At 46.4% G+C, this 16,074-nt stretch overlaps 1 protein-coding gene across 6 annotated transcripts in view; it reads right to left on the bottom strand.

The window, feature by feature from the left end:
• The window catches only part of LOC108584750, a 68,612-nt gene that overhangs the window by 15,656 nt on the left and 36,882 nt on the right, over nt 1-16,074 (bottom strand). Inside the window, exon 4 of one of the 6 annotated variants that reach the window (XM_021935020.2) lies at nt 5,295-5,450. The exons of the other annotated variants lie outside the window; for them this stretch is intronic. Within the exon in view, the coding sequence (XP_021790712.2) occupies nt 5,302-5,450 (149 nt within the window). The 3' untranslated portion in view covers nt 5,295-5,301. Of the gene's footprint in view, nt 1-5,294; nt 5,451-16,074 lie in introns of those variants that run through there. 6 annotated transcript variants of the gene reach the window in all.

Below are 16,074 nucleotides of genomic sequence, written 5' to 3'. Positions count from 1 at the left end.
AGACTGTCAGTATCCTTTTCTTACATAGAGTGAGACAGGATCTCACTATGTTGCCCAGGCTGGTCTTGAACTCCTGGGCTCAAACAATCCTCCCACCTTAGCCTCCAAAAGTGCTGGGATTATAGGCATAAACCACCACTCCCAGTCTGTTCGTATCCTTTTTAACGTCCTTTATAATTAACTGGCACATGTGAAGCAAAGTGTTTCCCTGAGTTCTATAAGCCATTCTAGCAAACTATCCAACCTGTGGGGTAGCGTGTGGGAACGTGCAACTTCATAGCCATGCTACGCAGAAGTATGGGACGCTGGTGTCTTTGTCCGTTTGTGTTGCTATCAAGGAATACCTGAGGCTGGTGATTTACAAAGAAAAGAGACTTCTTTGGCCCTTGGTTCTGCAGGCTGTACAGGAAGGATGGTGCTGGCAACTGCTCAGCTTCTGGGGAGGGCCTCATGGCGTTTCCACTCATGGTGGAAGATGATGGGGAGCCTGTGTGTGCAGATCAGATGGTAAGAGAGAGAGCAAGCTGGGGTGGGATGAGGGGGTTGGGGGGCAGACACGCCAGACTCTTTAACAGTCAGGTCTTGCAGGAACTAGGGCAAGAGCTCACGCATGACCTCAAGGATGGTGCCAAGCCGTTCATGAGGGATCCTTCCCAATCACCCAAACGCCTCCCACTAGGCCCCCTTTTCAATGTTGGGGATCAAATTGCAACATGAGACTTGGAGGGGACAAATATCCAAACTCTATCACCTGCCAACCCATTATGTGCGGCTAGCATCTGAAGTAGGGGTGTTCTTGCGGGACTGGCCCTTTCACCTGTGGATGTGATCCTGACTGGATAGTTAGCGTGAGAACTGAATGGAGTCATCTGACATTCAGTTGGAGCCTGGAGAATTGGCTCTCGGAGTGGAAAGAACCCACACATTTGGTGTCAGAGGTGCTGCAGGCAGAGAAACAGTTTTCTTCTACTTCCTTAGACGCCCATCTCCAAAAACAGCCATACTGAGGTTATGGCTTCAACATATGAGTTTTGGGGGGACACAGCATTCAGTCCAAATATCATATGATCCAACAATTGTGCTTCTTGGTATTTACCCAAAAGAGTTAAAAACATATGTGCATACAAAAATCTACACATGGACGTTTTATTCGTAAATGACAAAACTTCAAAGCAACCAAGATGTCCTTCAGTAGATGAATGGGTAAATAAACTGTGGTATATCCAGACAATGGAATATTATTGCACTAAAATAAAATGAGCTCTCAAGCCATGAAAGGACATAAAGAAATCTTAAATGCAATTACTAAGTGAGAGAAGCCAGTCTGAAAAGGCTACATACTGTACGATTCAACCATTTGATATTCGGCAGAAGGCAAAACCTTGGAGACAGTAAAAAGATTAGTGGTTGCCAGTGCTTAGTGGGGAAGAAGGGATGAAGAGGTGGAACACAGTGGATTTTTCGGGCAGTGAAACTATTCTGTATGATACTGTAATGGCGGATGTGTGTCATTATACGTTTGTCAAAATTCATAGAATGTACAACACCAGGCCGGGCGCGGTGGCTCACGCCTGTAATCCCAGCACTTTGGGAGGCCAAGGCAGGCGGATCACAAGGTCAGGAGTTCGAGACCAGCCTGGCCAATATGGTGAAACCCCATCTCTACTAAAAATACACAAATTAGCCGGGCATGGTGGCGGGTGCCTGTAGTCCCAACTACTTGGGAGGTTGAGGCAGGAGAATTGCTTGAACCCGGGAGATGGAGGTTGCAGTGAGCCGAGATTGCACCATTACACTCTAGCCTGGGCAACAGAGCGAGACTCTGTCTCAAAAAAAAAAAAAAGGTACAACGCCAAGAGTGAATGTTAATGTAAACTATGAACTTTGGGTGATAATGATGTGTCAGTGGAGGCTCATTGAGCAAATGTACCATTGTGATGGGGGATGTTGACAGCAGCTAAGGTCGTGCCTATGTGGGGGGCAGGTGGAACATGGGAACTCTGTACTCCCCACTCAATTTTACTGTGAACCTAAAACTGCTCTAAAAAGTAAAGTGTATTTTTAAAGTGTCTGTCTCCTTGGGTTTCCATGAGAGTTAAGTGATTTTATTCGCCCAGGCTGGAGTGCAGTGGCACGGTCTCGGCTCACTGCAACCTCCGCCTCCCAGGTTCAAGCGATTCTCCTGCCTCAGCCTCCCGAGTAGCTGGGATCACAGGTGCCTGCCACCACGCCTGGCTAATTTTTTGTATCTTTAGTAGAGACGGGGTTTCACCATGTTGGCCAGGCTGGTCTTGAACTCCTGACCTCAGGTGATCCACCTGCCTCGGCCTCCCAAAGTGCTGGGATTACAGGTGTGAGCGACCGCACCTGTCCTAAGTGATTTTATTTCCGTAGAATTGTTGGAAGAACATGTGGCACAGAGTGAGCATTCGATACATCTTAGCTAAAATTCAGTGAAATCAGCACATACACATAAACCAGAAGAGATTTTAAAAATGCAAATGACAGCAGACTCCCCATCTGGCTGGAAGAGGCCAGGCACTTCCTATCCCAAACCCAGAGAACCTGGCTCTGAGTGGAAAAAAACACAAATCGTGGTTTCCTTTGCTCTCACACCACAACAACCAACACAGAAAACTGCCATGACCAAATGTGTGTGTGGGGGGGTTCAGGCAACCAATTCTGCAGCTAATAACAGCTGGGTGTCCTCCAGTTCAATTCTGACACTGTCTTTTTGGAGATCTCATCAGATTTCAGATTGGGGGTTAGTCTCCAATACTGCCCCCACTTCAGACAGTAGTCACAAGTCCAGGCCTCTGGAATTTCTGAGCAACTGGCTTCGAGTTGGGGTTCCCACAACCCTCTCTTTGGGTTTGATTAATACGCTAGAGTGGCTCACAGAACTCAGGGAAACCCTTATGTACATTTACCTGTTTATCGTTTAGAACATTACAAAGGATACAGATGAAAAGATGCATGAGGCCGGGCGTGGTGGCTCATGCCTGTAATCCCAGCACTTTGAGAGGCCAAGGCGGGTGGATTACCTGAGGTCGGGAGTTCGAGACCGGCCTGGCCAACATGGTGAAACCCTATCTCTACTAAAAATACAAAAATTAGCTGGGTGTGGTGGCACACGCCTGTAATCCCAGCTACTCGGGAGGCTGAGGCAGAAGAATTGCTTGAACCCGGGAGGTGGAGGTTGCAGTGAGCTGAGATCACGCCATTGCACTCCAGCCCAGGCAATGAGAGTAAAACTCTGTCTCAAAAAAAAAAAAAAAAAAAATGCCTGGGGTGAGGTTGGGTGGGGGCGTGGAGATTCCACGCGGTCTCTGAGGAAAAATGCCTGGGGTGAGGTTGGGTGGGGGCATGGAGATTCCACGCCGTCTCTGAGGGCCACCGAGGTTGGGTGGGGGCATGGAGATTCCACGCCATCTCTGAGGGCCGCCGTCCAAGAGACTCCCATGTGTTCAGCTCTCCAGAAACTCTCTGAACCCTGTTTTCTTGGCCCTTAAGGGAGGCTTCATTGGATGGGCATGACTGACAACTGTGTAGAAATGTGACTGGGTAAAAAGGGTATGACCTGATATTCATAAGCTGAGTGGGGAAACCCCGCAAGGCCTGTCTGTTCAGATTCCTCACGCCCTCTGTGCAGCACTCCTTCCCCCAAGGTAATGAGCAGGACCCCTTCTGAAATGGGGGTCTTGTGACCTATAGTCAGACAAGAGAGGCCAGAGAATTTCTTTATGACCAGCTCTGAGACAGAAATCTGGGGAAAGATTTCTGCCTTGGGGAGGGAAAGGAAGGCAGGAGAAAGTCAGAGAGAGAGGCCAGGCATGGCGGCTTACACCTGCAATCCCAGCACTTTGGGAGGCCGAGACGATAGGACCACTTGAGACCAGGGGTTCGAGATCAGCCTGGGCAACTCAGCCAAACCGTCTCTCTACAAAAAAGACAAAGAAATGTTAGCCAGGCATGGTGGCACACACCTGTAGTCCCAGCTACTCAGGAGGCTACCACTGAGCCTGGGGAGGGCAAGGGGGCAGTGAGCCATGATTATGCCACTGCACTCCAGCCTGGGGAACAGAGTGAGACCCTGTCTCAAAAAAAAAAAAAAAAGGAAAGAAAAGAAAAGAGATTTTGTTTTCTGAGGCCTGCTTGTGAGGCCTAAAATGCCCCAATGTTATAGCCAAAGACTGCAACAAGGGTTATGGGAGTTATGAGCCAAGAACCTTGGACGAAAACCTCTCTTTCTCTTTCTCCTTCTCAAATAATATCACAAATACTTGGGAACAGGTAAGCAAGGGATGCGATCCCAGACTGAAACCTGGAAATGAGTGACACTGCTGAAGGATAAAGCCCAGAGCGGGAAGAGAAATAGGCCCGGTTCTGGGTCTTACGATCCCCCAAATTTAATAGTCAGCTAGAGAAATAGGCAAAAGAAACTGAAAAGTGGTCAGAGAGGAATCGGAGAGTTCAGCATCTCAAAGCCAAGAAGAGAGTGTTTCAGGAAGGAGGAAGTGGCTGGCTGTGCTTTGTGTTTTGCTGAGAAGTCAGAGTGAGCAGAGCTCCTCACATAGCAGAGGTCCCTGGCCACCTTAACAAATCCAGCTCTGGCAGAGTGGGAGTGGAGGAGCCAGTGGAGGGAGCCAGCTGGAGGTGGCTGGGAAATGACTGAAAGGTCAGGAATGAAGACAAGGAGTGTGAACAGCTCATTCAAGACATTTGGAAAGGGAGCAAAAAGATACATGAGCAACTAGAGGGGAACTTGGGAGCAACAAAGTCTTTAGTTTGTTTTGTGTTTATGATGGGGATGGCTGGAACGTGTTTACTTTAAGCATCGATGAGAAAGCGTGCTCCCTCCATCAACATGAAGTGCAGATGCGGCATAGGAGGTTGAGGCAATTCTCACGGGAGATTTCTATTTTTTACTTTTGTAGGAACAGGGTCTTGCTATGTTGACCTGGCTGGTCTCAGACTCCTGGCCTCAAGTGATCCTCCTATCTTGGCCTCCCAAAGTGCTGGGATTGCAGGCATGAGCCAGACACCAAGAGACTTCTATTTTCTTTTCTTTTCTTTTTTTTTTTTTTTGAGATAGAGTCTTGCTCTGTTGCCCAGGCTGGAGTGCACTGGTGCAATCTTGGCTCATTGCAACCTCTGCCTCCCAGGTTCAAGCAATTCTCTTGCCTCAGCCTTCTGAGTAGCTGGGATTACAGGCGCCCGCCATCACACCTGGCTAATTTTTTATTTTTAGGAGAGATGGGGTTTCACCATGTTGGCCAGTCTGGTCTTGAACTCCTGATGTCAGGTGATCCACTTGCCTTGACCTCCTGAAGTGCTGGGATTCCAGGCGTGAGCTACCGCACCCGGCCTGAAACTTCTATTTTCTTTATGAAGTTGGGAACCGGATAGTTGTGCTAAGAGAGCGGAGACTCGGGTGGAGATCTGGAGAGCTGTGCAGAGTGGAGAAGGTTTGAAATTATCTTTATGGAGAGGACAGCCATAGACTAAAACATATAGAGGGATTTCTGGGTCTTTCTACACGCCACGTTCCTTCTGGCAGTTCTTCCTTGCCTCTAATTTCACAGCTAGATACTGAGGATCAGAGACAGGAAGTGATTTGTCCAAAGCCGCATAGCAAGTGAGGGTTGAAGCTTTGACTAGAAGTCAGGAGTTGAGGCCTTTAGGTGAGGGCCCCTCCATCCCAGGGTCGGCGGGCACTTTCTCAGGTGTCTTTTCTTCACCACATGCAAGATATCAGGTGTTTTTCAAAGCATGATCTCCTGGGTCCTATTAAATGATCCGCCACCCCCTCACACAAAGCCTTACACATAATCTTACACTCAAGCAATGTTGTTCCAGTGAATAAATGATTAGAAATCAGGTTGTCCTTCTGTCTCCGTTACTACCCTTCTTCCCATCTCACCTCGATTTCAGAATAAGCCAGGGGTAGGACAGAAATGCCGAGTCCCCTTGGCATTTAAGGTAACAGACTTCAATTTCTATAATATCTCTTTTCCTAAATCGGCACATGGGTAACAGAGTCATTTATATACACCCCACCTTGTTCTGAAAAGGCTTTAATGCCTCTGAGGGTATATCAATTGCTAAAAATAATAAGAATAATGCATTTCTATTTATCGTCCGTGTCCCAATACTCCACAGAATTGGAATTGGCTATTACAGACTCCACTAATTAATTCATGGTATATCCTCAGGGGCTTGGGAGCTCATTATGTAAATAAATGCAAAATAGACGGCAAATTAGAATTTCTAACCCACAAACTTGTCACATTACAAAGATAAAATCAGGAAAGAGTAATCACTATTTATCCACTCAACAGGCCAGTTGAGCTAATAAGGTTGGTTTTGCAGTTACATAGACATAAACCTTATGTGAATGACAATTAGAAGACTCAAACTTTGCTATGCAGGAGGAAGGCCCCTGACCATGGGATCTGCAATGACCAGAGATGCAGAGACTGTAACAGATAAAATAATACACGTGTGGCAGTTGGGAGTCCTCCATCCTAGGCTTGCTTCCATCATGGTCTTTCATTTTTTTTTTTTGTGAGACAGAGCCTCACTCTGTCACCCAGGCTGGAGTGCAGTGGCACAATCTTGACTCACTGCAACCTCCACCTCCTGGGTTCGAGGATTCTCCTGCCTCAGCCTCCCAATTAGCTGGGACTACAGGTGTGTGCCACCACACCAGGCAAATTTTTGTATCTCTCTCTCTTTTTTTTTTTTTTTTTTCTGAGACCGAGTCTCACTCTGTTGCCCAGGCTGGAGTGCAGGGGTGCAATCTTGGCTCACCGCAGCCTCACCTCCCAGGATCAAGCGATTCTCCTGCTCAGCCTCCTGAGTAGCTGGGATAATAGGTATGCACCAGCACACCTGGCTAATTTTGTGTTTTTAGTAGAGACAGGGTTTCTCTATGTTGGTCAGGCTGGTCTCGAACTCCCGACCTCAGGTGATCCGCCCACCTCGACCTCCCAAAGTCCTGGGATTACAGGCGTGAACTACTGTGCCCGACCAATTTTTGTATCTCTAGTAGAGATAAGATTTCATCATACTGGCCAGCCTCGTCTTGGAATCCTGACCTTAAGTGACCTGCCTCAGCCTCCCAAAGTGCTGGGATTACACCATGCCCGACGCCATCACTGTCTTTCTAAGCCACTTATCTTCTTGATCTGTTTCTTGACGGACTAAACAAGTGCTTTTGCAGCCTTGACTCCGAGCTTTTGGAATCTAAACGATTTCTGGCTGTGGCCCAGGCCTTACACAGCTTTGGTGGCTCCCCAAGCAAAGCAAGCACCTGCTTGTCCCGAAGGCAGTCAGCGTCTATTTGTGAACAGAAAGACCACGGTCCTAACCGGTCAAATTACTCCCCCATGACTGGCAGGGGCTTTGGATTTTGTCCTCACTGCTTCCTCCAGTGTTTGAAATTCTGACTGCTGCACTCGAATGCTGGGTAAACTAAGGAGTGTATTTGGCTTGGTGGCCTTAACTTTCTCCATCACTTTCTAAAAGCAGAGCAGAACCTGACTCGGAAAAACATTTCTAAGAAACTTCATATCTAAGTCTATCTGTAGGCTGGGCTAGGGGATCCTATATGTGAAGATAAGGCAAAGACCACAAAGTAGCCTGTCGGGGGAAAAAAAAGTCGGTCTCTGACTTGGGTTTCTGTATTTCTTCTTCCATTTCCTGAGCCCTTTTTATGAGCAAGGCACCGTGCCAGGGCTGGCAGCCAGTCCCGGCCCAGGTAGAGGACGGCACGAGGAGGCTGGCAGTAAGGTAGCTGTGGTGTATCCTTGGTGGAAGGGTCCTTAACCTCTGGGCTAAGCCTCGGCGTCAAGCCACCAGGCCCCAGGAAGGGAGCTGTGCCTCCAGGGCGGGCATGCACGTTCTGTCTGGCACACACCAGTATGCAAGTTGCCAGAAAGGTGCCTGGACTCTGCTGCTGTCGGTGGGTTCTTTGCTAGGCGCTGGGAATGTAGAGATGGATACAGCGTGCTCTCAGCCCTCAAGGAGCTCACAGTGGCTGATCACTCCCAGGCATTCCCTCCAAGCATGAGGAGTCCCAGTGGAGTGGCGAAAATCAAGTCTCCGGACATAGGGAAGTGAGGGCCAAGCTCTGAATGCCCTCTGGTCCAGAAAAATGCTGTTGTACCAGCGGGGCCTGAAAAAGGCAGCTGGACTTTACCCCTTCCCAGCGCAATCAGTGGACTTCACTGCGGTAACCAGGATCCTCTCTAACTAGCACAGGTTTATTAGAACGTTAGAAAATCATTATTTCCTTTTATACTTAACTTGCTGTTGACAGTGACTCTGCACGTATTCTCTGGCTGCAGCCCTGAACCAAGAGAGGAAACAATAGCCATCAGGCACCTCTCCAGGCTTTCAAATTATAAAATGTATCATATTTACAAAAGAGTATGTGTACAGTCTAAAGATTAAATAATGAGGCCGGGTGCGGCGGCTCACACCTGTCATCTCGGCACTTTGGGAGGCTGAGGTGGAAAGATGGCTTACAACCAGGAGTTTGAGACCAGCCTGGGCAACTTAATGAGACCCCCAGCTCTACACACACGACAACACCACCACCACCAAACTAACAAACAAACAAAACCATAAAATAAAACTAGCAGAGTGTAGTGGCACACACCTGTAGTCCCAGCTACTCAGGAGGCTGAGGCGGGAAGAGCTCAAGAGGCAGCAGTGAGCTGTGATCACTCCACTGCACTCTAGCCTGGGCGACAGTACAAGACCCTCTTTCAAAATAAAGAAAAAAAAAAAATAGGCCGGGCATGGTGGCTCACGCCTGTAATCCCAGGACTTTGGGAGGCCAAGGCGGGCAGATTACCTGAGGTCAGGAGTTTGAGACCAGCCTGGCCAGCATGGTGAAACCCCGTCTCTACTAAAAATACAAAAATCAGTCAGGCATGGTGGCACACGCCTGTAATCCCAGCTACTTGGGAAGCTGAGGCAGAATTGCTTGAGCCTGGGAGACGGGGGTTGCAGTGAGCGAAGATCATGCCACTGCACTCCAGCCTGGCCGACAGAGCGAGACTCTGTCTCAAAAATAATAATAATAATAATAATAAAACACCTATCACCAATTAGTACCTTGAAGCTCAGCTGTGTGCCTCCCTGCAATCTCTGCTTTCCCTGACTACCACCTCCTCCCCATGTAACCACTGTACTACCTTTAATGTTAATTGTTACCGTTCGCTTTATAGTTTTGCCTCCTAAATGACATATCCCTAAATCTATTGCTTGGATTTGAACAACTGAGTGGCTAGCACAACCTGGCTGTGAAAGGAAAGAGCACTATCGCCAGTATTACATGAGACTTCCTGGGAAAACAAGCTGAACAGAGTTGCTGGGTTACAACATAATTTTGACGTTCCTGAGTCTTTAAAAGCCTCTTCTGGAGAAGTCAGAGGACAAAATCATGATCAAAGAGCAAAGCATGGTGGTGTGTGCCTGTAGTCCTAGCTACTCAGGAGGCTGAAATGGGAGGATCACTAGAACCCAGGAGTTCTGGTTCAGTCTGGGCAACAGAGTGAGACTCCATTTCGAAACAAAAACAAGGCTGGGCACTGTGGCTTACGCCTGTAAGCCTTTGAGAGGCTGAGGCAGACGAATCATCTGAGGTCAGGAGTTTGAGACCAGCCTGGCTAACATGGTGAAACTCTGTTTCTACTAAAAATACAAAAAAATTAGCCAGCTGTGGTGGTGTGTGCCTATAATCCCAGCTACTCGGGAGGCTGAGGCAGGAGAATTGCTTGAACCCAGGAGGTGGAGGTTGGGGTGAGCGGAGATCGTGCCATTGCACTCCAGTTTGAGTAACAAGAGCGAAACTCCGTCTCAAAAACAAAACAAAACAAGAAAACAAACCAACAAACAAAACACACATCTATCTTCCTAACTGGAGGGGAGAAAGCCAAAAAAAAAGAAAAAAAAAATCATACGCAGGGGCAGATCTAGGATTTGCAGGGTCTGAAGATTATATAATTTGGAGGACCCTTTAGTAGGATTATAAGTTCAAAATTACAAATACTAAATTAGGTACAGGGCCCTGGGAAGGGCACATATGAATAAAGGGCCTCCGTTTCATTAGTTTCAGGTGGATAAGTCTCTAACCATGAGAGTTCACCTGTGTCTGGGCATCTGGCAGATCTGCAGTATGGGCCAGGCACTGAAGACCCTGCAGAAGGAGGGACAGAGGGAGAAGGATGCTTTGTATTTTCTGCTTTTAAGCTCATTAGCCTATGTTCAGCTCTCAAGAGTAGGCCAAAGCACAACGCTTCAGAAACGGGGGCATTTTATGAAATGAATATGCTCAGCAGATTCTACCAGCAGAGTATAGAGCGGTGAGTGGGAATTTCCATAATAAGTGATGAAAGTGTGACAAATATAGATAAATTGTCCTCAAGTTTGAACAAGGTATTATATCAATGAGCATTTTTGGGTGATGACAGTTCTCAACCTGTTTCCTGAGTCACACTTTTCCACATGGAAATGGTTTTTCTCCACATCTTGTACACAGCGATGATCATGGCATTTCCCTTTACGATCCTCCCAGGGAATCTCCTTGCTTCTCTCCTATTTCAGAGTCTCCTCCTGGATTTACTTTGTCTTTGGGTGGAGTATCTTCTCCAGTAGCTTACAGAGAAGGGCTGCATGATAGATACAATTTTTCAAACCTTACATACTTGAACATGTTTTTTTCTACTCTCACACTCGATTGATAGTGTGGCTGGGTATAGAATTCCAGATTGCAAGTTACATCTTTCAGAATTTTAAAGGCATTGCTTCATTGTATTTTGGCTTCTAGTGTTGCTGATGAGAAGTACAAATCCATTTTGGTTCCTAAACTTTGGATATAGCCAATTTTTTCATCTCTAGAGGCAATAAAATCTTCTCTTCCTCCCTAAAATGATGCTGGCTACTTATTGGCTCTTAAATCTCACAGTTCATTCTATTTTTGAATTATGACATTGATTGTTTTGCCCCTTCTTTTCTCTTTTTTCTTTCTGGAAACACTGGCATTCAGATATAAGATCCCCGAACTAGTATCCTTAACTTCCTAACCTTTTGTCTACTATTTTATATCCCTTTATCTTTTTGCTATATTTCCTGGAAAATTTCTCTAATGTTGTATTTCAGCTATTATGTATAGTTATTTTTTTTCTGCTTAAGCCGATAATTTTTCCTTATATCCTTATCACTTTTTCCTTTCTATGGAAGTATTGTATGCACATTGTTTAAAAATTATACAGCGCTCATTTCAATAGCACATTTGATAAAACTGGAATGAGACAGGCCGGGAGCAGTGGCTCACGCCTGTAATCCCAGCACTTTAGGAGGCAGATCACAAGGTCAGGAGATTGAGACCATCCTGGCTAACACGATGGAACCCTGTCTCTACTAAAAATACAAAAAAAAAAAAAAAAAAGAAAAAAAAAATTAGCCGGGTGTGGTGGCAGGTGCCTGTAGTCCCAGCTACTTGGGAGGCTGAGATAGGAGAATGGCATGAACCCAGGAGGCAGAGCTTGTAGTGAGCCAATGTTGTTCACCAATGCAGTTCACCATGTTGACCAGGCCGATCTCGAACTCCTGACCTCAGGTGATCCACCCGCCTCAGACTCTCAAAATTTTTTATTCTTACAAGTAATGTTATGATGGTTAACCTTTTCACGTATCTTTGTATACTTGAGAAATTGTTTTCATTGAATAGACTTCTAAAAGTGATATTTCTTTGTTTAAGGATATATGTAATTAAAATTTTTGGCCAGGTGTGGTGGCTCAGGCCTGTAATCCCAGCACTCTGGGAGGCTGAGGCGGGCAGATCGCCTGAGGTCAGATGTTCAAGACCAGCCTGGCCAAGATGGTGAAACTCCGTCTCTACAAAAAAAAATACAAAAATTAGCCAGGCGTGGTGGTGTGTGCCTGTAATCCCAGCTATGTGGGAGGCTGACACAGGAGAATTGCTTGAACCCGGGAGGCAGAGGTTACACTGAGCCAAGATTGTGCCACTGCACTCCAGCCTGGGTGACAAAGCAAGACTGTCTCCAACAAATAAATAAATACTTCCTGGGAAGCGCCAAATTGCCGGACAAAATAAGGTTGTGTCTACTTGCACTGTGATCAATGGTGAATGAGTCCTGTGGTTATTTCTAAGGCATTCTTTCTGTCCTTATTTACATGTTCCTTTTCCCACAGCCTTTTCATCTGGTTGACGTTTTTCTTTTCACAACCCTCCATAGGATTTCTGTAGCTCCAAACTTTGACTATTGATGCTTTGTTAGGGCCTGTAGAATGACCTCGTTATTTGAGGATCATACGATCAAAAAGGAACATATATGATGGTGGAGAGACAGACATGAAAAGCAATTACTATATAGCACGAAAAATGACAAGAGACTTGTATATTATACATACTTATAATAACGATGAAAGAGAAGATGATGTTGCTGATAATAGCTAAAAATTATTTAACACTTACTATATGCCAGGAAGAAGTCAAAGAACTGTATAGACATTAATTCATTTCATTCCCACAACCACCCTCGGAGGTAGAATTATTACAATTTTCCCCATTTGGCCGAGCACAGTGGCTCATGCCTGTAATCCCAGCACTTTGGGAGGCCAAGGCGGGCAGATCACTTGAGGTCAGGATTTCGAGATCAGCCTAGTCAACATGGTGAAATCCTATCTCTACTAAAAATACAAAAAGTTAGCTGTGTGGTGGTGTGCACTTGTAATTCCAGCTGCTTGGGAGGCTGAGGCAGGAGAATTGCTTGAGCCCAGGAGGCAGAGGTTGCAGTGAGCCAAAATCTTACCACTGCACTCCAGCCTGGGTGACAGAACAAGACTCTGTCTCAAAAAACAAACAAACAAACAAAAATTGCACCATTATACCGACCCCTTGGCTGGGCATTGAAAAATGATTAGGAGTAAATTAGGTGAAGAAAGGGCATGAATTAGGCCTTGCAGTCGCTCACACCTTTAATACCAGCATTGTGGGAGGCCGAGGTGGCTGGATTACTTGAGGCCAGGAGTTGAAGACCAGCCTGGCCAACATGGTAAAACCCCATATCTACTAAAAATACAATAATTAGCCAGACATGGTTGCAGATACTTATAATCCCAGCTACTCAGGTGGCGGAGGCACGAAGATCACTTGAACCTGGGAAGCAGAGGTTGCAGTGAGCTGTGATCACACTATTGCACTTCAGCCTGGGCAATAGAGTGAGACTCTGTTGAAAGAAAGAGAAGGGCAGGGTGGGGGTGCAGAGACAGAGGGAAGGAAGGAAGGTTGGGGGGGAGAGAGGGACGGAAAGAAAAGGAAGGAAGGAAAGAAGGAAGGTAGGAGGGAAGGAAAAAAAGAAAGAAAGAGAAAGAACAAAAGACAGAAAGAACAAAAGAAAGAAAAGAAAAAGAAAGAAGGAAAGAAAAGACAGAAAGAAAGAGAAAGGAAAGGAGAGGAGAAGAGAGGAAGAAGGAAGGAAGGGCATGGATTAAATGGAATCCTAGGAAGAATGAAAAAATGAAAAAGGTGTAGTGTGTACAGGCTGGGCACAGTGGTTTACATCTATAATCCCAGAACTTTGAGAGGCCGAGGTGGGTGGATCACTGGAGGTCAGGGTTCGAGACCAGCCTGGCCAACATGGTGAAACCCCATCTCTACTAAAAATACAAAAATTAGTCAGGTGTGGTGGCACACACCTGTAGTCCTAGCTACTTGGGAGGCTGAGGCAAGAGAATTGCTTGAACCCAGGAGGCAGGGGTTGCAATGAGCCGAAATGGTGCCCGTGCACTACAGCCTGAGCGACAGAGTAACACCTTGCCTCCAAAAAAAAAAAAAAAAAAAAAAAAACCAGAAAAGAAAAAAAGGAAGAAAAGTGTGTGCAAAGGCACGGAAGTATGAAAAAGCAAAGTGCATTCAGATGTCCTGTGAGTAATTTCAGATGGCTGACATCCAGAGGGAACTAGGGGACAGGAAAAGAAGAAGCTGGAGCAAGCTCATGAGTAAGTGGATGTGAATGTTTCTCATTTCCTCTTGCTAAATGCTCTCACACACGACGCGTTTTTCCTCTTGCTAAATGTTCTCACATATGACGCGTTTTTCAAACTCTTGCTAAATGCTCTCTCACACACAACGCATTTTGCTGGCCCAGCCCTTACTGATTTGTACTTTCTAATGAAGTCCAGGGGAAGACTTCTCATTAGGAAGTAATTCCCAGATTGAGACGCAAAGGTTGAGAAGAGTCAACCAGACAGAAGAGGAGATGAGTGTTCCGGCAGAGGAAGCTGCGTGAGGTGTCATGGCTGGAATTTCTTTCTTTCTTTTTTTTTTGAGAGACTGTCTCACCCTGTACCCAGGCTAGAGTGCAGTGGCGCAGGCTCAGCTCACTGCAACCCCCACCTCCTGGGTTCAAGCGATTCTCTTGCCTCAGCCTCCCGAGTAGCTGGGATTATGGGCGTGCACCACCACGCTTGGCTAATTTTTGTATTTTAGTAGAGATGGGGTTTCACCGTGTTGGTCAGGCTGGTCTGGAACTACTGACCTCAGGTGATCCGCCCACTTTGGCCTCCTAAAGTGCTGGGATTACAGGCGTGAACCACTGCACCTGGCCCATGGAATTTCCAAGGAACTGGCTGGTATTGAGGATGGCTAGGTAGAAAATGTAAAGGGGGAGGAGACACAAATGAGGCCACAGAGGGTGGCAGAGACCAATCCATGTAGGCCACATTAAGGAATTCAAACATTATGGTGGTTATAAAACCAATCCATGAAAAACAAATGACCAAATATCCCCTTGAGGCAGGCCATGCTTCAGGGTCAAAGAAGATACAGTGATGTGCAATATGATCCTAGCCTGCTAGAAGCACATAGACTAGCTGGGAGGGTAAAACATGAGCAAACATGAAGAAGGTGATCAACAGTTACCAGCCACATATAACAAGAGATAAATGTGAAATGTTGGAGTTTACAAGAAAGAAAGACAACTGGTTGAGGAGGAGGCAGGGACTGTGGTAGGGAGAAGGCACGGGACTGGGGCCTTAAAGAATGGGCACACTAGGCCGGGTGACAGTGGCTCACGCCCGTAATCCCAGTACTTTGGGAGGCCGACGCAGGCGGATCACCTGAGGTCAGGACTTTGACCAACATGGAGAACCCCATCTCTACTAAGAATACAAAAGTTAGCCAGGTGTGGTGGTGCATGCCTGTAATCTCAGCTACTCAGGAGGCTGAGGCAGGAGAATCGTTTGAACCCGGGAGGCGGAGGTGGTGGTGAGCTGAGATTGCGCCATTGCACTCCAGCCTGGGCAACAAGAGCAAAATTCCATCTCAAAAAAAAAAAAAAAAAGGTTCTTGATGAACACTTAGTGTTTCTCATTATTTTGCACCTCTTCTACTGAATGTAGTCTTTCTCCTTTGTTAGGTCAGGGGCCCATGATAGCATCTGATTTAAAAATCACAGACCATCACCCTATCCAAAAATGCATATATGGGCCAGGTGTGGTGTCTCATGCCTGTAATCCCAACATTCTGGGAGGCCAAGGCAGGCAGATCACTTGAGGTCAGGAGTTTGAGACCAGCCTGCCAACATGGTGAAACCCCATCTCTACCAAAAATATAAAAAATTAGCTGGGCATGGTGGCACACACCTGTAATCCCAGCTACTCGGGAGGCTGAGGCAGGAGAATTGCTGGAACCTGGGAGGTGGAGGTTGCAGTGAGCTGAGATCGCATCACTGAACTCCAGCCTGGGTGACAGAGCAAGACTCTGTCTCAAACAACAACAACAACAACAACAGCAACAACAACAATGTATATAGGTACACATGTATATGTACCATTTTGCAATATCAGGGATTCATGGGTGGTTGAAACTTGCAGTGTCCAGGTTGAGAATTCCTGTCCCTCTGTGTCCAGCAGACAAGTGCTGCCTGAAGGCCATGGAGAATTGAGACCAAATTCTAACACTTCTCCATTATTGAGAGAAAGGATGAAAAGGTATGAAACAAATTTTAATGAGGAATTTTTGTGGATTTTTGAAAG

Source organism: Papio anubis, chromosome 2, assembly GCF_008728515.1.
Source record: "Papio anubis isolate 15944 chromosome 2, Panubis1.0, whole genome shotgun sequence".
Taxonomy (NCBI): domain Eukaryota; kingdom Metazoa; phylum Chordata; class Mammalia; order Primates; family Cercopithecidae; genus Papio; species Papio anubis.
Note: the sequence above shows the minus strand (reverse complement) of the source record. Positions and strands in the feature narration are given on the sequence as shown.